Raw genomic sequence first — 21687 nt, forward strand, 5'->3', positions numbered from 1 at the left:
GCGTGCGTGCGTGCGTGCGTGCGTGCGTGCGTGCGTGCGTGCGTGTGTGCGTGTGTGTGTGTGTGTGGAAATGAAAACATGCTACCAAGATAACAGACTCAGCAGTGACTTAGCATTACGGGAAATAAATGCAACAACAATTTGCTCACTTGTGCCCGAGTGCAGTGGATCATTTCTGATGATTCAAAAGACATATTTATTCCTGTTTTCCTATTCCCATGTGTCTTAGTGACATGTTTGCAAGTCCCACCCATAAATAAATATGTAAAAAATTCCCATGGATGAAAAACAAAAGCATATTTTTTGAACCACTTTTTTCTGGTCCAGGTTCAAACAGGTCCTTTACGAGGGCGATGCTGCAAGTGAGCCAGCCCTGATGCCATCCCTCATACAGCTGGGCCAATGACGACAAATTTAATCAATTGGATGACTGATGCTACGTTTACACTGGACCCTTATTCAACCATTCGCACGGCCTGATTCCATACACAGTCAATGCAAATGGCGCGCTGTGGCGCAAAACGGCAGCAGCCAATGTGCAAGATGATTATGACGCGACAAAAGTACGAAGAATAAGCGAAACACCCAACATTACATATAAAGTCATACTAAACAAAATGAATACATGTCAGTGTTAAAGCACTAAATTGTGTACCCAAAAGTATAAGTTAAATAAATGTAATAATATATTGAGAGAGAGAGAGAGAGAGAGAGAGAGAGAGAGAGAGAGAGAGAGAGAGAGAGAAAGGCACAGGGATGTGAATGTGATTGTACTGTGTGTTTTTGCTACTTCATTTTTACTGCCTGGCTTGTACTTGGAAACCTACATGATGAATATAACTGCAATGGGTTCATGTCTTCATGTGAATATTAATTTTTACAAATGCATCAAGACATGCTGCTTTTGCTTGCTTCTTCTGAGAATGTCTTACATATGAACATTAAATTGGTACGATGAGAAATCCTTCACTAAATCTATCAAAGTGAATCGAAATTTGAATCGATTAGAGCCCTTGTGAATCAAATTGATTCGATTTTGGAAATCGATACAAAGCCCTACTCTTTAGTCGCAAAGACCAGAAGTATCTCTGGCGAGAACAAGGCGAGCACTTCAACCCGAAGATTACCGCACCGTCATCTTTTGCTGCATCAGGCTCGAGAAGTCTCCAGAGTATTGATGGGATCATGAAAAAGAATATTATTTCAAGATTCTGGATGGCAATACCAAATCCTCAGCTAAATCTCTGAAGCTTGTGCACGATTCAATATTCCAACAAAATAATGATCCTAAGCTTATGTCAAAAGTAGTCACCAAATGGTTCGAAAGAACAAAGTGAAGGTTTCTGGAGTGGCCCCTCCAAAGCCGTGACTTAAATCTAAAAGAAAACCCATGGACAGAGCTTTCCAGGTGGGTTTGGGTTAGAAACTAACACATTTTAACAGAATTACATCATTTTTATTAGGGGAGGAATGAGCCCGGATTCCTCAAGAATATTGTAAGAAACTTGTCGAAGGCAATCCGAAACATCTGAGTCAGGTTCTTGCTGTAAAAGGCAACGGAATTAATGTTGCAATAAAAGAAGGTTGACATCTCAAGTATACGACCCCCACCCCCCACCCCCAAAAAAAAAAGTATTTGGAAGAGCTGCGGAACCTTTTGAAAATTGGCCCGAGTGCCTTTCCCCCTCTGCTTTTTTTTTTAACCCTCTGGTTTAAACAAGAATGCACCCTGTTTGTGGACCCTTTCCCAATCCCAGGCGTTTCTTGTTTATGTTTAATATTATTCATGATTCTTGATTGTAGGATTAACTCATTCAATCAAATCTGCACACGTTGATATATTCACATCGGTATTCTGATCAGATCTGCCCCTGCACCCGAATACGTGACGTACAGCCTACTATTCAGCATTTAAGGCCTTTGACCTGACTAATGTACAATTATGTGTGATTGCGTATTATTTACCAAGATTGTTTTAAAATGACTCATAAATGTGTTATTTGTACACACGTGAGATTATTTTTACATATTTTTTTTGATATTTTTGTGAGAAATTTACCTGCTTCAGACAGAGACTGATGACTTAACGACATGGGCTGAAATTCAATATATGGTATGAAAAGAATCGCTTCACAGTTCACACTTCCCGCAATAACCACCCCACTTTATACTCACACTCGGTCACTGCTTAGTGTTGTGTTGATCGAGCAAGCTAGGCTAAGCTAAATTAGCTGGAGAAGCTTTAACAAGCACAAAGTCAAGTAAAAACATTTTTTACCATATGTTCTATGCTTGCCCACTAATCTAAACGCGGCATTCTGATTAATATTGCATTTGTAGCATATAAATTAAGCAGCCAAATCCACCAGAGCTTTTATCTGTCTCCGGGGGCGGCCATTTTGCCAATTGCTGTCGACTGAAAATGACATCACAGTGCCTAAGGGCTCAGGTCAATCACGGCTCACCGGTTTTCTGGCTTTGGTCATGAGGTTCCCAAGCTGAGCCCAAAGCTTTGTGGAATTTAGCTTAATCTTCATCTTCTTGACATCATCGATCACCTCTACATTTGTCACACTACTACCACTGTGAAGCTAAGACGTGCACAACATAAGGGGCAGCACGCGCTTTTGTTTGTATGTCTAATAAGTGTGACTCATATCCAACTCATGCATCATTTTCTTTTTTTCTCGAAACTGAATGAGGCTTATATACTGTGCTCTGTAGACAGCATTGGGTATTCATCTTCTCTCAAGCTGGAGGGCCAACAGCTTTCATCACCCTGAGGTGTGGTGTTAACACAGCAGGGAGTATTTGGAAGAGCTGCGGAACCTTTTGAAAATTGGCCCGAGTGCCTTTCCCCCTCTGCTTTTTTTTTTAACCCTCTGGTTTAAACAAGAATGCACCCTGTTTGTGGACCCTTTCCCAATCCCAGGCGTTTCTTGTTTATGTTTAATATTATTCATGATTCTTGATTGTAGGATTAACTCATTCAATCAAATCTGCACACGTTGATATATTCACATCGGTATTCTGATCAGATCTGCCCCTGCACCCGAATACGTGACGTACAGCCTACTATTCAGCATTTAAGGCCTTTGACCTGACTAATGTACAATTATGTGTGATTGCGTATTATTTACCAAGATTGTTTTAAAATGACTCATAAATGTGTTATTTGTACACACGTGAGATTATTTTTACATATTTTTTTTGATATTTTTGTGAGAAATTTACCTGCTTCAGACAGAGACTGATGACTTAACGACATGGGCTGAAATTCAATATATGGTATGAAAAGAATCGCTTCACAGTTCACACTTCCCGCAATAACCACCCCACTTTATACTCACACTCGGTCACTGCTTAGTGTTGTGTTGATCGAGCAAGCTAGGCTAAGCTAAATTAGCTGGAGAAGCTTTAACAAGCACAAAGTCAAGTAAAAACATTTTTTACCATATGTTCTATGCTTGCCCACTAATCTAAACGCGGCATTCTGATTAATATTGCATTTGTAGCATATAAATTAAGCAGCCAAATCCACCAGAGCTTTTATCTGTCTCCGGGGGCGGCCATTTTGCCAATTGCTGTCGACTGAAAATGACATCACAGTGCCTAAGGGCTCAGGTCAATCACGGCTCACCGGTTTTCTGGCTTTGGTCATGAGGTTCCCAAGCTGAGCCCAAAGCTTTGTGGAATTTAGCTTAATCTTCATCTTCTTGACATCATCGATCACCTCTACATTTGTCACACTACTACCACTGTGAAGCTAAGACGTGCACAACATAAGGGGCAGCACGCGCTTTTGTTTGTATGTCTAATAAGTGTGACTCATATCCAACTCATGCATCATTTTCTTTTTTTCTCGAAACTGAATGAGGCTTATATACTGTGCTCTGTAGACAGCATTGGGTATTCATCTTCTCTCAAGCTGGAGGGCCAACAGCTTTCATCACCCTGAGGTGTGGTGTTAACACAGCAGGGAGTTGGACCTGATACGTTAAATGTCTGGTGTTAATGTTCCTTGGGATGTTTAAAAAAAAAAAAAATAGAAGAAGCAGGTATTGACGAGTTGTGTTCCCTCATGTGTGCGTACGGCAGCATCCATGGTCGTGCCTTGATCGTGTGTTTTCTTGGGGAACACAACATGGCAGCCAGTTGATGTGATGGATGTATCGAAAGGTCTCAAGAGTGGTTTTGCAGTATGCGTGTGCACAACAGACACGCTTTCTCAGATGCCTGACAGGTGCCGTGAAACAACTCTACACAAAAGATGCGCACACATTACTCATCCTGCTGACACACATACACACACGCGCACATACACACACACACACACACACACACACACACACACACACACACACACACACACACACACACACACACACACACACATTTTGTAAGTTTGCATACTGCTGTGAAACACACTCGCACACGCACGCAATAAATTATCATATAGCTAACATACTAGCACGTGTGATTGTGATTTTGTATGATTTGAATGTAGGAATATGACTGAGTGAGGTTCAGAAACACAATGTCGATTTTATGTCCAAGCAGATTTGCTCTTCGTCAGAGGATGACCGTCATACTGGGCACTGCGGCTTGAACCTTTCATGTTTGTGCGTGTTGTGTAGAGTTCCAGTATGAATTTTACGCCAAATATGGACTATTCATTTAATATCACAGACTTTGTACAGGTATAAGCCTGTCCAAATCCAAATCAAGTGATCACCTGCACTGTTTTCCAGAAGCATGTGTTGTTTGGTGCTCGACAGCCGCCCTTCTTGCGTTAGGTCACGGAAAGATGCTCAGCAACAATAGCGCCTCTGGCTCAACCTCCTGCAACCCCCCTAATTCCTAATATACACTCCATTGTGAGATAATCTCTCACTGCCCGCATAAGTAGGTCACTGTTTGTTTTGGCGACATATGCATCCATGTTCAGTGATTTCTCTCTCTCTTTTTGTTGTCTCCATTTACAAGAGGGTAATACTTTGTTGGGATAATAGTAATGGAGCTTGGAATTACTGTGACAGAGTGACGTTGGGAGACTTGGTTGTGTGGTTTTTGTCAGGGGATGGGTGGAGTGCAGCAAGGTTTGTTATGGTGGAGGGGGGTGTGGAGTGAGCCAGTTGGTGGGAGGGAACTCTTTTAGCCATTAGTCCCAGTGACTAAATGAACGTGACGAGGCAGAAGGACCTAATTGTGACCCTGTTGTCTTAAAAAATTTCCGTGCGTTTTTTCCAGAATGTGCCTATGAGTCTGGCAACAGTGGAGGCTGCAGCTACCCTTAACTTCTTTGCGCGACTCACTCCTCGTCCATTCGCTCAAGGCTTGTTGACTTTGCAGGCTCGAGAAGTAGATCCTTGCCTGACACGGGACTGTGATGCTGCGTGGGGGTGGGACCGCTAGAAAGACGTTAACACAAAGGTAGCGAGGGAATGAAAGCATCGCCTGGTGAAGCTCAGCGTCCGGCGCTACACCATTTGCGAAGGTGATTGATGATGACAGTGCTCGCTAACTGCACTAATTGAGAGTGGTTCGCTTTCTGCAATATCTTCTGCTTCCTGTAAGAAGTTAGTCGTAATCTTATTTGGCTGTGTTCATATGGCTCGTTATGTTTTATTTGGCTGGCACTAAACAAATTTGTCCTTTTTATCTTTACAGGAAATCAACCATGCGCTGAAGGGAGGTCCCAAAAATCTCACCAAGATGAACCAGATTACATTTAGGTAAGCTTGTGTGCAGGTCATGTGCGTTTATATGATGCCCCTCTGTAAGCCATCACAAATATTACACCCAGATAGCAAAAACAGATTAATGGTGCATGACTGGACAAAAACTGGATGTGTGTGTTTATTTTTTATTTTTTTAACTGACATTGCTGACCTTGATCAATGTTTTTCCACCTTATTTCAATGCGCAAATACCACAAACTGTGCTTTGCTGCGCCGCAGTTCCTCACGAATGAAAACTGTTTTATCGTTCCTATCATGAATGTGTTTACTGGGACCTCGCAGTCCCATGTCATGATGATAGGTTATCAATATCTGTCAACGTGTGACTGCCGCCAACACATCTCTGAAAGGAGTCAGGATTATTTTCACAACACCTACTGTCGCTCACAGTTGGCCTGGACGCAAATTGGCTCGGCGAGCGGGAGGAGTATGGTGAGGGTACTGTTTCACCATTTTACAGTACAGTGATATCTTGACAGCATCATGACGGAGTGGGGGCCCGGCTCGCACAGATAGTTTGTCATGGTAACAGATGGGTAGCGGTGGAAGACGCTGCGTTTCAGCAAGATCCGCCTGCTAGGTTCTTAGGCACTCGGTCCCCGTTGATGTAGGGGAAGTCACCCATGAGTGGGAGCTCCATCTGTCTCACTCCTTGTTGCTCTTTCCATTCATCCTAAAGCACCCCTCTTTTCTCCTCACACTGAATGACTTTGTTTGTTTGTTTGTGTCAGTGGGAGGCTGAAATGGGTGACCTGTGGATTTGTCTGATGAGATTATTACCACTTTATAAAATAAATATGAATATAAATAACTGAAGTGTGTGTCTGTGTGTGTATGTGGGTGTGTGAGGGTTTACTGGTACATGTACTACTGTGAGACTTGACATCATTCATAGCCCAGCGCATGAGCGCATACTGTATCGATCTGCTTCCTTATCACCACTTTATGTGTATGTTTTGGTTAGGTCATTGTAATGTGGTTATATTAAAACTGTCATTTACTGTCAATATGAATACTTATCTCCAGTATACACCATTTTGCAAGTATCTAAGTAGGTACAACATGGTTTTAACACACTATTCAATTAAGGCTTGAAGGTTTGTGAATCAGCATTAACATTTTGCGCCTCATTTACTTAACACATTGAATAGCAAGACTGCGAATCACAGATTCATACATTTTTCGAAATCATGGAGACTGTCCCAAAAAGCTTCGCTGGGCTGGACGTCCACCTTCACGTTGCCGCGATGCAGTTACATCACCTACGTGCAGGAAGTAGGCTGCTGAGACAAGTTTGGTGCTACTTAACGCCACAACCAGCAATAAGACCAGACCACAAAAAAAAAAAAAAAAAAAAGAAAAAGCTCAAGACAGAGTGCAGTGCCATCGGTGTCTGATGTATGAAACCAATTTCTAGTGGTGTCCCGACAACCATGCATTCATCGATTAATCCATTTTCTAATCCGCTTGTCCACACGAGGGTTGCTGGCAAGCTGGAGCGGATCCCAGCCATCCTCGGCCAGTAGGCGGGGTACACCCTGAGCCGGTTGCCAGCCAATCGCAGGGCACACATGGACAAACAACCATTTGCACTCACAATCACACCTAGGGACAATTTAGAGTGTTCAACAAACCTGCCATGGAATATGGGAGGAAAAGGGAGTACCCGGAGAAATCCCACGCAGGCACGAGAGAACATACAAACTCCACATTGGAAGGCCTGGAATTAAACCCCGGACATCAGCACTGGGAGGCAGACGTGCGAACCAGTCAAGCGCCGTGGCACACTATTACCATGTAATTAGAACAAAACAAAACAAAAAAAAGAAAGAATGAACTTAATTATCAATAATTTGTGCATGTAAAAATAATTAGCATCATAAAGTGTCCTCTTTGGGATCTTTGTACAGATCTGGTCTCAAGAAGAAATCATGAACTTAATTTTAAGTGAAGAGTAGAAACTGATCAAATAAAGATCGAAAAAATATCAATTTAATAAATAAAAAGATGACTGACAACATTACCAACTGTCGACACTGAATGTTGCATTGTTCTACTGAACTGAGTGTTTTTGCATTTAGTGAGACATTTTCTTGAGACACTTGGGTGTGTGCTTCACTGAGGGTCTTTTGTCATTCTTGTTGGCAGGAAGGCAACTGCTGTGATCAAGCTTTTTTTCCCCTTTCTTTTTTTTTTTGCATTGATACGACATTGGTGTAGCATTTTAAATTTCCTACCGTTCCAGCTCCAATGTTGACACTCTGATCGATGCCTCCTCCAGGTGTCCAACTGCGATGAAGTGCTCCACACAGCCTAATGTGGAAGGCCAAAAGGAAACAAGAATGAGCCCCTCTAATAAGCTTGTACTAGATATGCCCTTTTGAGTGCACAGGAGGGAAGCTGGGAGCGCTGTTTAAGTCAAATGTACTGTAGCTGTGCTCTCCAATGGCGTGTGTCTGTTAAGTCGTTGTATGCCAAATGATTTTTGTCTTTCTCAGGATACAAGATTTCCAATTCAAATGTACGTTTTGTGTTTATTTGTCTATCGTTCACAGTATGTGACCCTGCGCGGGTTAATCGGCGAGTGGTCAGTGATAATTACAGAGGAGAGTGTCACAGTTCAAGCTAGTCTACAGATTTGTGTGCCAAGCCCCAAACATGACACTTACTCCCTGCATTGTGTGCGAAAGCAAACAATACACAGAATGTTCATTCCTCAACTCTGGCTTGCCTACAGCACAACTTTTGGAGGAAGATTTGGAAAACATTTTGTTCTGCACCAGACACGCAGGCTAAAGTCTCTTTCGGATCAAAAGCAGACTTCATTTTCATTATCTTGAGTAGTATCATCCTTGTTTTTGTGCTCTGTCAAGTCACAGGGCATATCTAGCACAAGCTTATTGGAGGGGCTCATTCTTGTTTCCTTTTGGCCTTCCACATACATTTCTCTCCTTTCTTGGTGTCCAGCAGCTCTGAGTGCTTAAGAGGCAGATAGATAAGGAGTGAAGCAGTAGCTTGCTTCCCAGTCTTTCTCTCACACACACACATGCACGCACGCGCACACACACACACACACACACACACACACACACACACACACACACACACACACACACACACGACTAGGATTGGCTACCTGTAAGATAATTTGTTTTATCAGCCTTTCCAGGGCAAAAATTTATATGCAGCAGTTCCACTTAGAAACATAGGAAAGGTGTGTGTGTGCGTGTGTGTGTGTGTGTGTGTGTGTGTGTGTGTGTGTGTGTGTGTGTGTGTGTGTGTGTGTGTGTGTGTGTGTGTGTGTGTGTGTGTACACATCTGTATTTGCTATTGAATATGTAAAGTATTTGTCACTGTGCAATTTATTGGCAGCGCCCTCACAAGGACGGTCAACTTGCTGGGGGATCGCGGGCCCCTGGGTATCGAAGTCATGCCCTACTGCTCCTCTCTCAGTGGAAGGTGAGGACTTGCACACGCACACGCACACGCACACGCACACGCACATGCACACACCCCACACACACCCCCCCACACACACACACACACACACACACACACACACACACACACACACACATGGAAATACAGTAACACGTTCCTGCCACTTGTCATCCATCAGACAACATTACAGAAAGGCAGATGGCAATGTTGACTGGAAATGCAAGAGAGAATCAAGTGTCGCCATGACATCATACGCTGTATGTGTTCACCCCCGATGAGTTGACATTTTCTCCTTTCTGTGTTGCATAGGATGTTGGGCCTCCACATTAAAAACATTGAGGATACCAGTCGCACCAAGATAGAGAATATTTTCCAAGAGGATGAGTGTATCGTACAAATTAATGGGATAAGCCTCCAGGACAAGTCCTTTGCAGAGTGAGTATGATTGGAAGGTATCAAAGTGTCGATAAAATGTATAGAAACACAAAAAAGAATACAAAACACGTTTTTCAAAATTTGGGCTATATTTTTTTATTAACTGCATACACATTCAATGTCTTGTTTCACTGTAAAACATGATCAACCAACAGGCATGATCATGAACAATCCCTACGGGGAAACAATACAAACGGGTTGTGAAAGTAAAGTAAAATTGAAAAGCCTATTCGTCATTTCACAGCAGAAGAGAACAGTGGCTGGATTTTTCATAATTCTGTGAAGGGAGATGAAATCGCTGGAGAAGGTCAGTTTTATTTTAAGGGATCAGCCCATCACCGCTCCCCCAAAACTGAGGATATCAGTCCCGATCCCAATCCCGGCCGATTCGTCGGTGCACCCCTAATTTGTTCTGTTCATGATTTTATTCGTTGAGCTCCATGGTGAAGCGTTACCATTTTTGGTTTGAAATGAAGTCCACACACATTGAAGCATTCAGGTTGGGATTCAGAGCTGCCCTGCTCATGAGCAAACCATCATGCTGATAACATGATGTATTATTTTTGTTACAGCACTAGCAGTAATTTTGCTTTTGTTACTTTGTACTGTTTCCACTTATTTACATCCTACAGGAAGTTTGGCAGTTTTTGTTTTCTCCTGCATTTGTATCTATTCTGTCCTCCATTCTGCCAAACTAAACACTGTATGTCAATGTTTAGTTTGGCAGAGAGGGAAGCAGTTATACAAATGAGAGGCAACGTTCTTGCTTCTGACTGTTTGTAAGAAAATGCTCATTCAGCGTACCGGTAATCATGTGCTTTCAACACATCATTGCTGTCATTATCATTAGCCTGACCTAAATTGCTAGCCTAATGCTAATATACAATAAGAAATGCCACAGACAAGCTAATGTAACGCAACATTGCCGTTGCGGTCATTTTCAACCTGCAAACCAACTGTTTTTCTAGCAGAAGCAAGGCAGTGGCTGCTTTAGCAAGGCAAGGCAGCTTTAGCAAGAACAACATTAACTTTGCCTATCACTAGCCGCAAGGCTACATAGTGGCTGGCATGGTGGGAGTCAGCTGGCATTCGCGTCACCAAAAAAACAAAAGAAAAATAGTACCAAAGCAACATCAGGTCCAGGGATAGAACTAAAATGTAAACATTTAAAATTGAGATGACATCCATTTTTACCTTGATGAGCGTGAACATTTAACTCAAACAAAGTGTTCAGAACAAATACGGATGCAAGAACTGGTGTCTGGCTTGATTGAGATCTGCTGTGCTGATTCATGAAAGCCACATTCATCCTCTTTTCCCTGACAAATATATCAGTTTTCTTGCAGTGACTCATATTTGGTGAGACCTTATCCCTTACATTTGTACAGTTGCACCAAACACACCACAGGAATTGACCATGTTTTGATGTTGTCCATCCCATTAATCTCTTCAAACACTAATGAAGCACTGGAACAAAATAATGCATCAATCTCCAACATGGAGGCCGCAACCGTGTCAAGATGTGTGTGACGTCATAGAAAGGGTGGAGCAGGGTGGACTGAAGAAAATGTATATAAACACTGGAAAAACTAAATCCAAAACAAACAAAATCCTGAAAACACCAGGAAACCAAAGTAACAAACAAACAAACAAACACCTGTGACAGGGACAAAAACGAGACAGCAATACAAACAAAAATCCATGACAGTAACAGCACAAGGATCCGACCCCGAGTGGTTGGCGAGGCACTGCTCTTAAAAGAAAAGAACAAATGACATGATGACCAACAGGTGCGACACTGTAGGAGACTCCCTCCAGTGCCACCTGTTGATCACAAACAGAATAATCATGACATACAGTCAAACCTCGGTTTTCAAACATCTCTGTTCTCCACCAAATCGGTTTTCGACCAAAAATTTCGAGTTTTTTATGCCTCGGATTTCGACTGAAAATCATTTCTCGACCAAACTGAGTGCACTTGATTGCGCCACTCGACTCCTCTCGACTTCCTTACACGAGGAAGTGATCCTTCCTCGGGTGGACGAAGAAGTGACACCTCCGCTGTGAGCACACGTGTTCAATAAAGATTTTTTTAAAAACAGAAAGAGCGTCCATTGTGAGCAGACGTGTTCAATAAAGATAAAAAAAAAAAAGCAGACGTGTTTGTTGAGATCTACGCAAAATGGACTGTTATTTCTGCATAGCACCAAAGAAAGCAAGTGGAAGTAAAGCTGGTACAAAAAAGAGGAAAAAGAAAGCAAGTGGAAGTAGTAAAGCTGGAGAAAAAAGAGGAAAATAGTGCGCAAAACTATTGAATTTAAGGAAGATTTGATAGTGAAATACGAATCAAGTGTGCATGTGTCTGTGTTGGCTTAGGAGTTCGGCATGCCGAAATCAGCAACATCCAAAAAAAGAAAAACCATCATAAAGTCAGTGATGTGGCTAAAGGATCTCGTGTGGTTAGCAAACAAAGGCCACAAATATTAGAGGAAGTGGAGAAACTTTTGCTTATTTTCATAAATGAGAAACAGCTAGCAGGGGACAGTCTAAGCCAAGATACGATTTGTGGCAAAGCAAGACAATTGTATGGAGATTTGATAAAAAAGGATCCTAGCATTGCTCCTGAAGAGTTTGATTTTAAAGCAAGCAGGGGATGGTTCGAAAAGTTGAGGAAAAGAAGTGATTCGTCATGGGGAGGCAGCCAGTTCAGACAAGGAAGCTGCCGAAAAGTTTATAGTTGAGTTTGAAAATCTCATCGAGGCCGAGGAATATCTTCCCCAGCAAACTTTTAATATGGACGAGACTGGACTTGTGTGGATAAGGCAGTTCAGAAAATGGATGGAGGGATGTTACCTCGTACCGTAGCGTAGGATTGCAGACAGAGCGTCCATAGTTACAGCCATTACTTTAGGGTTTATCAATTCAAGGTGGAAAAGAATGCAATCTACAATTGTCACGATGAGAGAGAGAGAGAGAGAGAGAGAGAGAGAGAGAGAGAGAGAGAGAGAGAGAGAGAGGCACAGGGATGTGAATGTGATTATACTGTGTGTTTTTGCTACTTCATTTTTACTGCCTGGCTTGTACTTGGAAGAGATGTTCAATTTTTATGTTACAATGTCAATGTTTATGTTAAAATTGGTAAAAATAAAACATACAAAATGTCTGGAGTTTGTTGTTACCTGCTCTCTTATTACACGTGTATACAGTTTATGTTGTAAAATAGTTGAAAAAATGATTTAAAAAAAGTTGTTTTCTAGACTTGGAACGGATTAAAACATTTTACATTGATTATAATGGGAAACGTGGTTTGGGTTTTCGAACAAATCGGTTTTCGAACAGCCTTCTGGAACGGATTATGGTTGAAAACCGAGGTTTGACTGTATATATATCCAAAGACGCTTAACATCTACAAAGAGACAAGTAAAAAAAACAAAGAACAAATTCGCATTCTCAGTGGATGCTGCGCGAGTAACTAACAGGGTTTCCGCTGTGTTAATAACCTCTGCTAGCTCGGAGGCTACAGGCATTAATCTTTTCCAGGCATGTCCAACTCCGATCCTTGAGGTTCGCTGTCCTGTGTGTTTTAGATGTCTCCTTACGCCAACACACCTGATTCAGATGATCAGCTCATGCGCAATGTCTGAAGAAGCCTGATAATGATCCTGATCATTGGAATACAAATTATTTCATAACAGAGTTTGAAAACATGTCAAAGCTACGAAACAATAGTCATTTGTATTTGAATTTGCAGGGTAAGGTCACATTTGCTAAAATGAATAACCTCAATCGCAAACATCTTAACAGTTGAAGTTACACTTTAATATCGGACCACTTATTTGATAGCAGCTTCACAATTCTTCCATACATTGAACTTGCAAGTGGTAGGAGAGTTTCTGCTTAAATTTCTTTGCAGGAAATAGAATAGCATCCCAGAGCTGATGTTTCGATATCATCTGCCTACCATCTTATTATTTTTATTGAGATGTACTTGGAGATGTTTTAATAGCATTTAATTTCTGGATGAAGAAATTATTACTTATTGAATATCGCGAACCATATTTCATGAAATTTTGTCATGTAAGTTGCAGGCTGTGTCTGAAACGTAAAGCGAAAAGCCCCCTTTAATTCACTATAAAGTTCCTTTCCACAGCTCTGACAAAGTAAAATAAATAAACAATCGATGTAATGCAAAAATGAAACTGGCCATTGGAAAACAACTCTGGGATTAAGTCTCAAGGATTTCATGAAGAACTGAAACCAGAAAAGCCCATCCACCATTGCTGTAGCCTGATACTTTACCTGTCACTCAGTTTTCTGGAAAACAAAAAGAATCCTCATTTTCGGTCTATTTAGTGTGCGTCCTAATATGTTTCTCTCTAGAGCGAGCACACACCCGCAATCCCCTGCCCCGGTTGTTCTTCTCTTCTTCCTCTTCTTAGTGTCAGCTCATTTAAGAAAACATAAGCCTCATTTACTGTACCTTCCATGTCTTTTTTTTTCTCTTATTTTTTTGCCTGTCAAATTCCTTTTGTTACTTGGCAATGTTGGCATGGTTCACAAACACTCACCTACTCTCCACTTGTATGTTATCCTCAGTTTGATGTCTCCTTCCAACTTCATTTTAAATAATTGGATGGATGGATGGATGGATGGATGGATGGATAGCTAGATTGATTGCTCATCCCCATTTTCTCTTCTTCTAGTTCACAGGAAGTGTTCCGCCAGGCTTTGTCCTCCCCTTCTATGCACTTGGAAGTTGTCCCTGTTGCCAACAAACCACGCTACGAGAAGGGCCTGATCGGTCACCTCTTCACTGGAGACAGCAAAGACTTGAAAGCAAAGAGTCCAGTCGTGGCTCGTGACAAAATAGATCTCCAACCCGTGGCCATACAACATCCCAAACCCAAAGAAAGCTTAAGGCATCACACTACAGGTGCCAAAACACCAGAGCCAACTCTGCTTAACCCAACGGCAACTCCTGTGAACCCACTTTCAGCAGATTCTCAGTACGGCAACTCCCAGTCAGAAATAATTTCTCCCACACCTCAAGTACCACCGAAAGGTAGCTATTCCCCCCCAAGGAGCCGCAGGCAGAGCCCTCCGGCCAGTAAGAGCTCCAGTGTGCCGGGCCCAGCCAGCCTTACAAACAAGAAAAGTGGCAAGAGGATCAAAATCGACCTGACGAAAGGTACATTCTGTTTCTTCATCTTAACGTGTTTTGTTATTCAACTTAAAACCAGTGGGGGGCAAATTATGCCTGCTGGCCACATACAACATACTCCGTTCAAGCCCACCAATATCATTTCTGTAATATTTGCTTAATTGATGTAGTTGTGTTTTCAGTAGAATTGGTGTATTAAAATACACTCATTAATTTGTTTTAATCAATATACCATTAAATAATGTTTTCATTGATTTATTGTGAATAATAAAATAGAATTATTACACTGTAGTTGTTAAATGCAACTTTTGGTTTGTCCCATCAAAAGTCACCGAAATGATGCACACGCATATGTGGCAGTGTTTACACTGGATGCCCTTCCTGACAGAATCCTTCCTTATGGTTTTTTACCCCCCCCCCCACCCCCTCAATCTGGGTTTGGAACTGGCGGCGCAGTGGCTGTGAATCGGCCAGGGCCTCAAGCTGCATGAAAGTCAGCCGCACGTGAAAGTATTACGAACCAAAGAATTTTACTTAGATGCTCCTTTTAAAAATCCAAAGTGGCCTTTGAGAACAGAAGTTTGCCCACCCTTTTTTAAATGTACTAATCTCTCTATCCTGCAGTCTTTATCTTGCAATCAACATATGCACGAGATAGCCTTTAACGCGCGTAATAGCGGCAATTGATGCACGTATGGTGTTGCCCCATCCCTTTATTTTCTATTAGGCTTGTCTTCTGGGTCCCGGGGGGGCCTTGAGCCTATCACTGCTGACTTTGGGCAAGAGGGTGGGGTACATCCTGAACTGATTGCCAGCAAATTGCAGTGCACATATACAGCATAGTCAAAGAAGCATTCACAACATACAAATTCCACACAGGAATGCTGGACGCGAAACTTGAACATAGAACCTCACAAGTGTGCAGCATTAGCGCTTACCACCGACATCCATCTTTTGCTTGATTTTCACTTTCCCTGTCTTTCACCTGACCAGAGCGGAGAATATTATGGGGTTCTAATGCTTTCTCACTCAGCCACAGCGTTTTTTTTCTCCTCCTTTGTGATTGACAGGCGGCAGGGTTTAGATGCGCTAATGTAGGGCAGGCAGAGGCTTAGAGCACAGACCAGATAGCATCGTGTGCTGCCACACTGGCTTTGCTCTCTCTACACACACCAACACACAGACAGCAAGCACGGCACATATCGCTGATAGCTTTGGGTTTGCAGGGCTATGAAAAAAGGAGCATGGTGCAATAGGCTCCTCGGGGTTAATGGCTCGTGCCTGTGTGTGGCCTTAGAGGCACACATTCTCTTGTATACACACGGAGAGAGACGCTGGCTCTCGGTCTGGGGTAAAATCTGTGGAAATCCCGCTGCATCTCAGGGGAGAGAAGCTGAAGAGCTGAGTTATATCTCCCATATTCTGCTCTCTAACCTCGAACCATCTTTTTTGTTACCGCCCTTCATCAGGCACAGCGAGGCCTGCTCACACGTGAAATTAAAGGCAGACTCTGGCTAATCCGGTAAGGAGGGAAATGTCTCCCTGTTACTCAAAGGTTGAAAGGAGTCCCTTCAGAAGATTCTAAACCAGAAAGCTTTGTCAAGTACAAAACCATTGTCTGGCCAAAAGCTAGTACTGCCTACATTTGGGCACACATTCTCATGCTGGCAACGTGTGTCGAAACGTTTGACAGGCGGGCTGTATGCATGTCAGGCAGGTGACATGGTTTGCATGCCTCCTCGTTCTCTGGTTTCCACCCATATTGCAAAAATTGTTTGCTGATGTGCCCTTCGATTGGCTGGTGACCAGTCCAGGAAGGGCAGCGCCTCTCTCCTGAATTTAGCTTGCATAGGCTCCAGTTATTTGCAACACAAATGAGAACATGCCATATAGAAAATGGATGGATGAATGCCACTTTATGACTGCAACTTTTCACAATATATTGTCCTCATTTTATAGTTGGACGTATCTGGACGTATTAGATGCCCAAAGGTGGCATCAACCAATGGACTTCTTATCCCAGTTATGTCCACCCACATTTTTTTTCTCAGGATGAGCGGAGCAGAGTCAAAAGTCACTTGTCAGATTACTTTTTTTTTTTTTTTAAACAAACCAAGTGTAACCGGCTTTGGATTTTGTCAAATAGAAATGCAACAATTTGAGGACATGTAGGGCCCCCTTAATGTCCTGAGATAAAAGCAAACAGGAGAGTGACATCAATAAATAGATGCAGTGATACCTTGTGTTTTGACACTGTTAAAACTTTGGTCACAAAATTGTGGGTACTGGATTTATATTTGGCACACCCCACAAAATATCACAATTGTTTGACAAGATACTTAGCTACAAAATGCTTTAAAAAAAACCCCAAGATGATTAGACTTGCCAAAGTGAATTTTGATTTTCCTCCTGCAGGTGCAGAAGGTCTGGGCTTCACTGTCGTCACTCGGGACTCGACTTCTAGTGGGCCTGGACCAATTCTGGTGAAGAATATACTGCAGCGCGGTGCAGCAATCAAAGATGGGCGCCTGCAGCCTGGTGACCGCATCCTTGAGGTACGACAATGGATCTGGACAGAAATTCATTGTCAGCAGACTCTGCGTTTGAGAATCACTGCAGCTCCTGGAAATAATGTTCTGGCTTACTTTGACTGACACAGTTAGATGATGCAAATGGAAATATGGTGATCCTTTTCTTAAATTTTATTCTGTTAAAGCACCTTAAATTTAGCTGTTCTGTAAGTGAAACTCTGCCAGTGGAAGGTCGGCTTTACCAGCGGTGTTGCGAATGTGCATAGGTGAACGGAATGGACATGACAGGCCGCAGCCAAGAGGAACTTGTGGCCATGCTGCGCAGTACCAAACAGGGAGAAAGTGTTTGTGTGACAGTGGCCCGACAGGAGGATGTTTTCCTGCCACGGGAACTGGTAAGGAATAATGCAGCGGCATCCTTGACCTGCTCAGTTACTCTTTTTTTCTGTCTCCCTGATGCTTTTTACTTTTGTCCCCAATGTCTCCTCCCATCCCACACTCTCTTTTGTAGTCTTTTGTAGTATTTGTGAGTGTTTTTTCTAACCATTTCCTGCACATTGTGTCACTTTACCCCGTCCCCCTCTCAAAGGATCAAACGCCTTTATGTTGATAGCCCTTTTTCTAAAAACACGCCACATGGACGGACATGCAAGACATATGCAGAACACGCTCCAGCTTTCCTCTCCCACTATGGTTTGTTGACTCAGCCATGCCAGAGGAAGTCACACACAAGCCACAGCAATCCCACAGGAAGTGTGCGAGCACAGCCACGCATGTTGGCACACAACGGGTGATGACAGAACCTTCACCTGTTCAGGCTGAAGGGTTCAGAGGGCACCTTTTGACATAGGCCTTCTCATGGGCGATAACAAAGAACACACACATGCTAGATGTGGATTACCGGTTCTGCACCTTTTGTTCTCTGTTCGTTGTGGTTTGCACACTTTTCTAAACACCTAATACCTAATATCATCTGGAAGTAATTGAAGGCAATAGACTTCATGAAAACGCAGTCGAACTCATCTCACAGTACTTAAAAAGCGCAGTCAGTGCTTGTAAAAGGAGTTTTCTCTCGTTAATGGTCCACCACTCTCGGTATAACAAGTGCACTTTGAAGAGACTCTCGTCTTTATCTAAAGGTTGCTTGATTTTGTGCAAGAGAGAGAGTTTTAAAGGATGGGAGAGGCATGAGAGAGCGTGCCTTCACTCTTGTCTCCATCAAAGGCTGTAGAATTTGGTGGGGCCTTGCGAGAGCCAGCCGATTTGCAGCAGGGTGCATTACCTCAAAGATATTTTCATGTCCCTAAGTGCGTACACACACCCATACCCACGCAGACACACTTTCACAAGCTATTTCTCACAGCCTTAAAGTCCATCACTGCAAAAAAGGACACTTGCTGATTCAGCAGTTAAGGACCACGTCATTTGGCTAAAAGGGTTCCATCGCTCAGTTCCTCACACCGATGCCAAATTACCTTGTGATTTATTTTCTTCGCTCCAGCTTTCATACATTTGCTTTTATCTCCTATGTCCAAGTAGACTTGTCGTGAAGAGCGAGCTGAGCTGCTGATTGATTTGTTATAATAGTGACTATTGACGTTTCATGCGCGCAGCACGGCAAACGCGCTCAACCAAGCTGCGAGTCCCTTTCAGTCAGTGGAGAAACAGTACATTTTTATTTCATTCCAGTAGAAATGGACAGCAAATGTGTAGTCCTTCTCATGCACTTGCGAGCACTCTCCACTCAACAAAAGAAAAAAGTATTCCTGCCCACATTTCTGCTGGAGATAAACTAGCTGTTTTGTGATGGGGTGAGTTGTACTCGGAGTGTCTGCGTGCTTTCAAGCATGCAAGCATGCTTTTTTTTTTTTCCAAATGACAGGATGGAGGGGTCACTCTGCACACGGTTGAACCTCAGCCTGCAAGCTCAGGTCAGTTCGCAGGAAAGGAGTTCGCCAGGCAGAATGTGACTTTGCAGCACCGGTACTTTTCCATCTTGTCAACGTCAGCCAAAGCCACCACTTTGCCACCACCCACAGTGAATCCCGACATTGTTCTTTTCAATCACTCATTTAGCTTTCCCCACTTCTCATTGTGTGGCAAAAGTGTAAAGCACCATCGAAGCAGACATTAAGGCGATTAATTGGGAGCTCCGACGCTGCTGTGGCACACGGCGAGATCTCATCTTAATTGAATGTCACTCTCATCACTAATCCTGCAGCTTTGAAGCTTCCTTCACCCCACCATTACCCTCATCTAGAAATCCTCCACGACAAAAGCTTCTGTGTGTAATCGCAGTGTATCATTCACTCCACACCACCCACCCAGAGGGGACAAAAAACTCTATCTGTCATTTGGGCATTGAAGAGGGTGGTCTGTCTTCTGGATGCAAACTTGTTCAAAATCCATTGCTGAGGGCCGTTAGTGGAGGGAGCAGGGGGTCGCACAACGGAGCCATGCGGTGTCAGCCACCCCAGAGACGCAGCGTGCCCTCAAGCAAAGAACATTAGGGGCCCATATAGTATTGAGTGTACCACCACTGAGCATCGGGTGTCACGTCAGCAGTAATCTTCAACAAATAAACTGTTTGTGTGGCTGTGTTGATGGGTTTTTTCCCTAGCCTTCCACAGCCTTCTTTTTCCCATTGGGCCATCTTTAGCTCACTACTGCTGCTCGATTACAGAGGTGTTCAAAACCTCACAGGTCGCAATCTGAGTCGTCTTTCGCATTTCACGCAGGAAGCCGTGAGTCGTCTTTGTAGTTCAGCTGACTTTGACAGAGCCTCGCATGCTTTGTTGATTTAAAAAAAAAAAAAAAAAGCCTGTACTAAAATTCTTGTATGAGTGGCTTTTTAAAGGCTGTTTTTGCATATCATGGTCAAAAATATTTCACAAAAATCACGACAGAAGTAATTACTTGCTATTAGAAGTTTTATTCCAGAAAAGGAATTCGTCCATGATTGGCCTTTTTTATGCTCCAATATTTAATGGGCTATTCATTGTGTCATGCATTTATGTGGTTTGTATGTCTAAACTAACAATATGTACCAATGAAGGGGTAGCGGTCATGCAGACTGTCCAAGGTGTATTAATTTGACATTATGCTAATTGTGTAGCAGCGATATCATGATCATTTAAATGATGATGCATTCCAAAACACTTTCCAGGTGTCTGTCAAAATAAACCAAGGGTGAACAATTCTAGTAGACTTCACCCCGTATTTTTTAAGCCTCACAAAATTTAGTCTGTTTTGAGGAGGCTGTCCCTTCTCATGAAGTGAGCAAACATTAACAGTACCTATTCTACTCGGGCGCAGATGGTGAGCGCGGCTTTTGTTACTATGACAACTGGGGCAGCACGAGAAAGTTGAACAAGGCCAGTAGCTTTTACCTGCAGAAGTGGAGCCTTGAACAAGGAAAGAAAACAAGCAGGCCTCAATTTAAAGGCTCGAGAAGCATTTTCACAAGTGGAGTCAACACTCTGCACACTATACTGTCTCGGGCAGTATGCGGGATGCACCCCGATCTGGTTACCAGCCAATCGCAGGGCACACATAGGACATGCAAACTCCACACAGGAAGACCGGGGCAAGGAACCGAACCCTCCACCTGTGCACACTGTGAGTCGTACGTACTAACCATTCGATCACCATGTGTGTGTGTGTGTGTGTGTGTGTGTGTGTGTGTGTGTGTGTGTGTGTGTGTGTGTGTGTGTGTGTGCGCGCGCGCTTGCGTGTACGAATATATGGGTACACACAGAGAAAGCGAGAGAGAGATGTTATGCGGCATTAGGTTTGTGGGCGATGTGGTAGGCGATGCAACCCACTGCTTTTCGCTTGCACTCCGTTTTGCCACGCTCTCATGGCAGATAGTTTCCTTCCGTTCTGCTGTTGATAATTCTTAACCTCGTCTCACCGTTGGCTGCCGTTGCCGTCTCCACGGTCATTCTCTTACCATTGTAGTCAAGTGAGAAAGTAGTCGGAAGAGAGCGAGAGAGTCGAGCCTGGGGACAAAGAGGATGAGAGAAGGGAGGGATTGGGAGATAAAATGTAAAGAATCAGCATTGAGCGATAGAAGCGTGAATACCTCAGGGATGGCTTATCACTTTTAAATGTTCCTCTGTGTCCCCCCACCCACCGTTCCTCCTCCACTGTGCTCGAGGAGGAAGTAAGAAAAGGTTATTATGTTTCCTTTAAAGACGGCTCGCTTTCCATCTACGCCTTTCATTTCAAAACGGAATAACCTCTACTTTTCACTCTGCACTTTCATCTCTCTTTTCAGTACAAAACACCTGGTTCTCCCCTCAACTTCTGGCTTGTTTTTTAAAATGAGCCACCTTCAACCCGTACTTCCTTTCAATCCCAATATTTCTATTTTGAG

At 43.1% G+C, this 21687-nt stretch overlaps 1 protein-coding gene across 2 annotated transcripts in view; it reads left to right on the forward strand.

The window, feature by feature from the left end:
* Positions 1–21687, forward strand: part of pard3ba (par-3 family cell polarity regulator beta a) — a 147955-nt gene that overhangs the window by 38341 nt on the left and 87927 nt on the right. For both annotated transcript variants that reach the window (XM_019878478.1, XM_019878479.1), the window contains exons 5-10: positions 5671–5735; positions 9114–9200; positions 9492–9617; positions 14321–14805; positions 17194–17333; positions 17576–17704. In XM_019878478.1, coding sequence (XP_019734037.1) covers positions 5671–5735; positions 9114–9200; positions 9492–9617; positions 14321–14805; positions 17194–17333; positions 17576–17704 — 1032 coding nt within the window. The remainder of the gene's footprint in view (positions 1–5670; positions 5736–9113; positions 9201–9491; positions 9618–14320; positions 14806–17193; positions 17334–17575; positions 17705–21687) is intronic.

Source organism: Hippocampus comes, unplaced genomic scaffold (genome assembly GCF_001891065.2).
Source record: "Hippocampus comes isolate QL1 unplaced genomic scaffold, H_comes_QL1_v1.1 scaffold345, whole genome shotgun sequence".
NCBI classification, from domain to species: domain Eukaryota; kingdom Metazoa; phylum Chordata; class Actinopteri; order Syngnathiformes; family Syngnathidae; genus Hippocampus; species Hippocampus comes.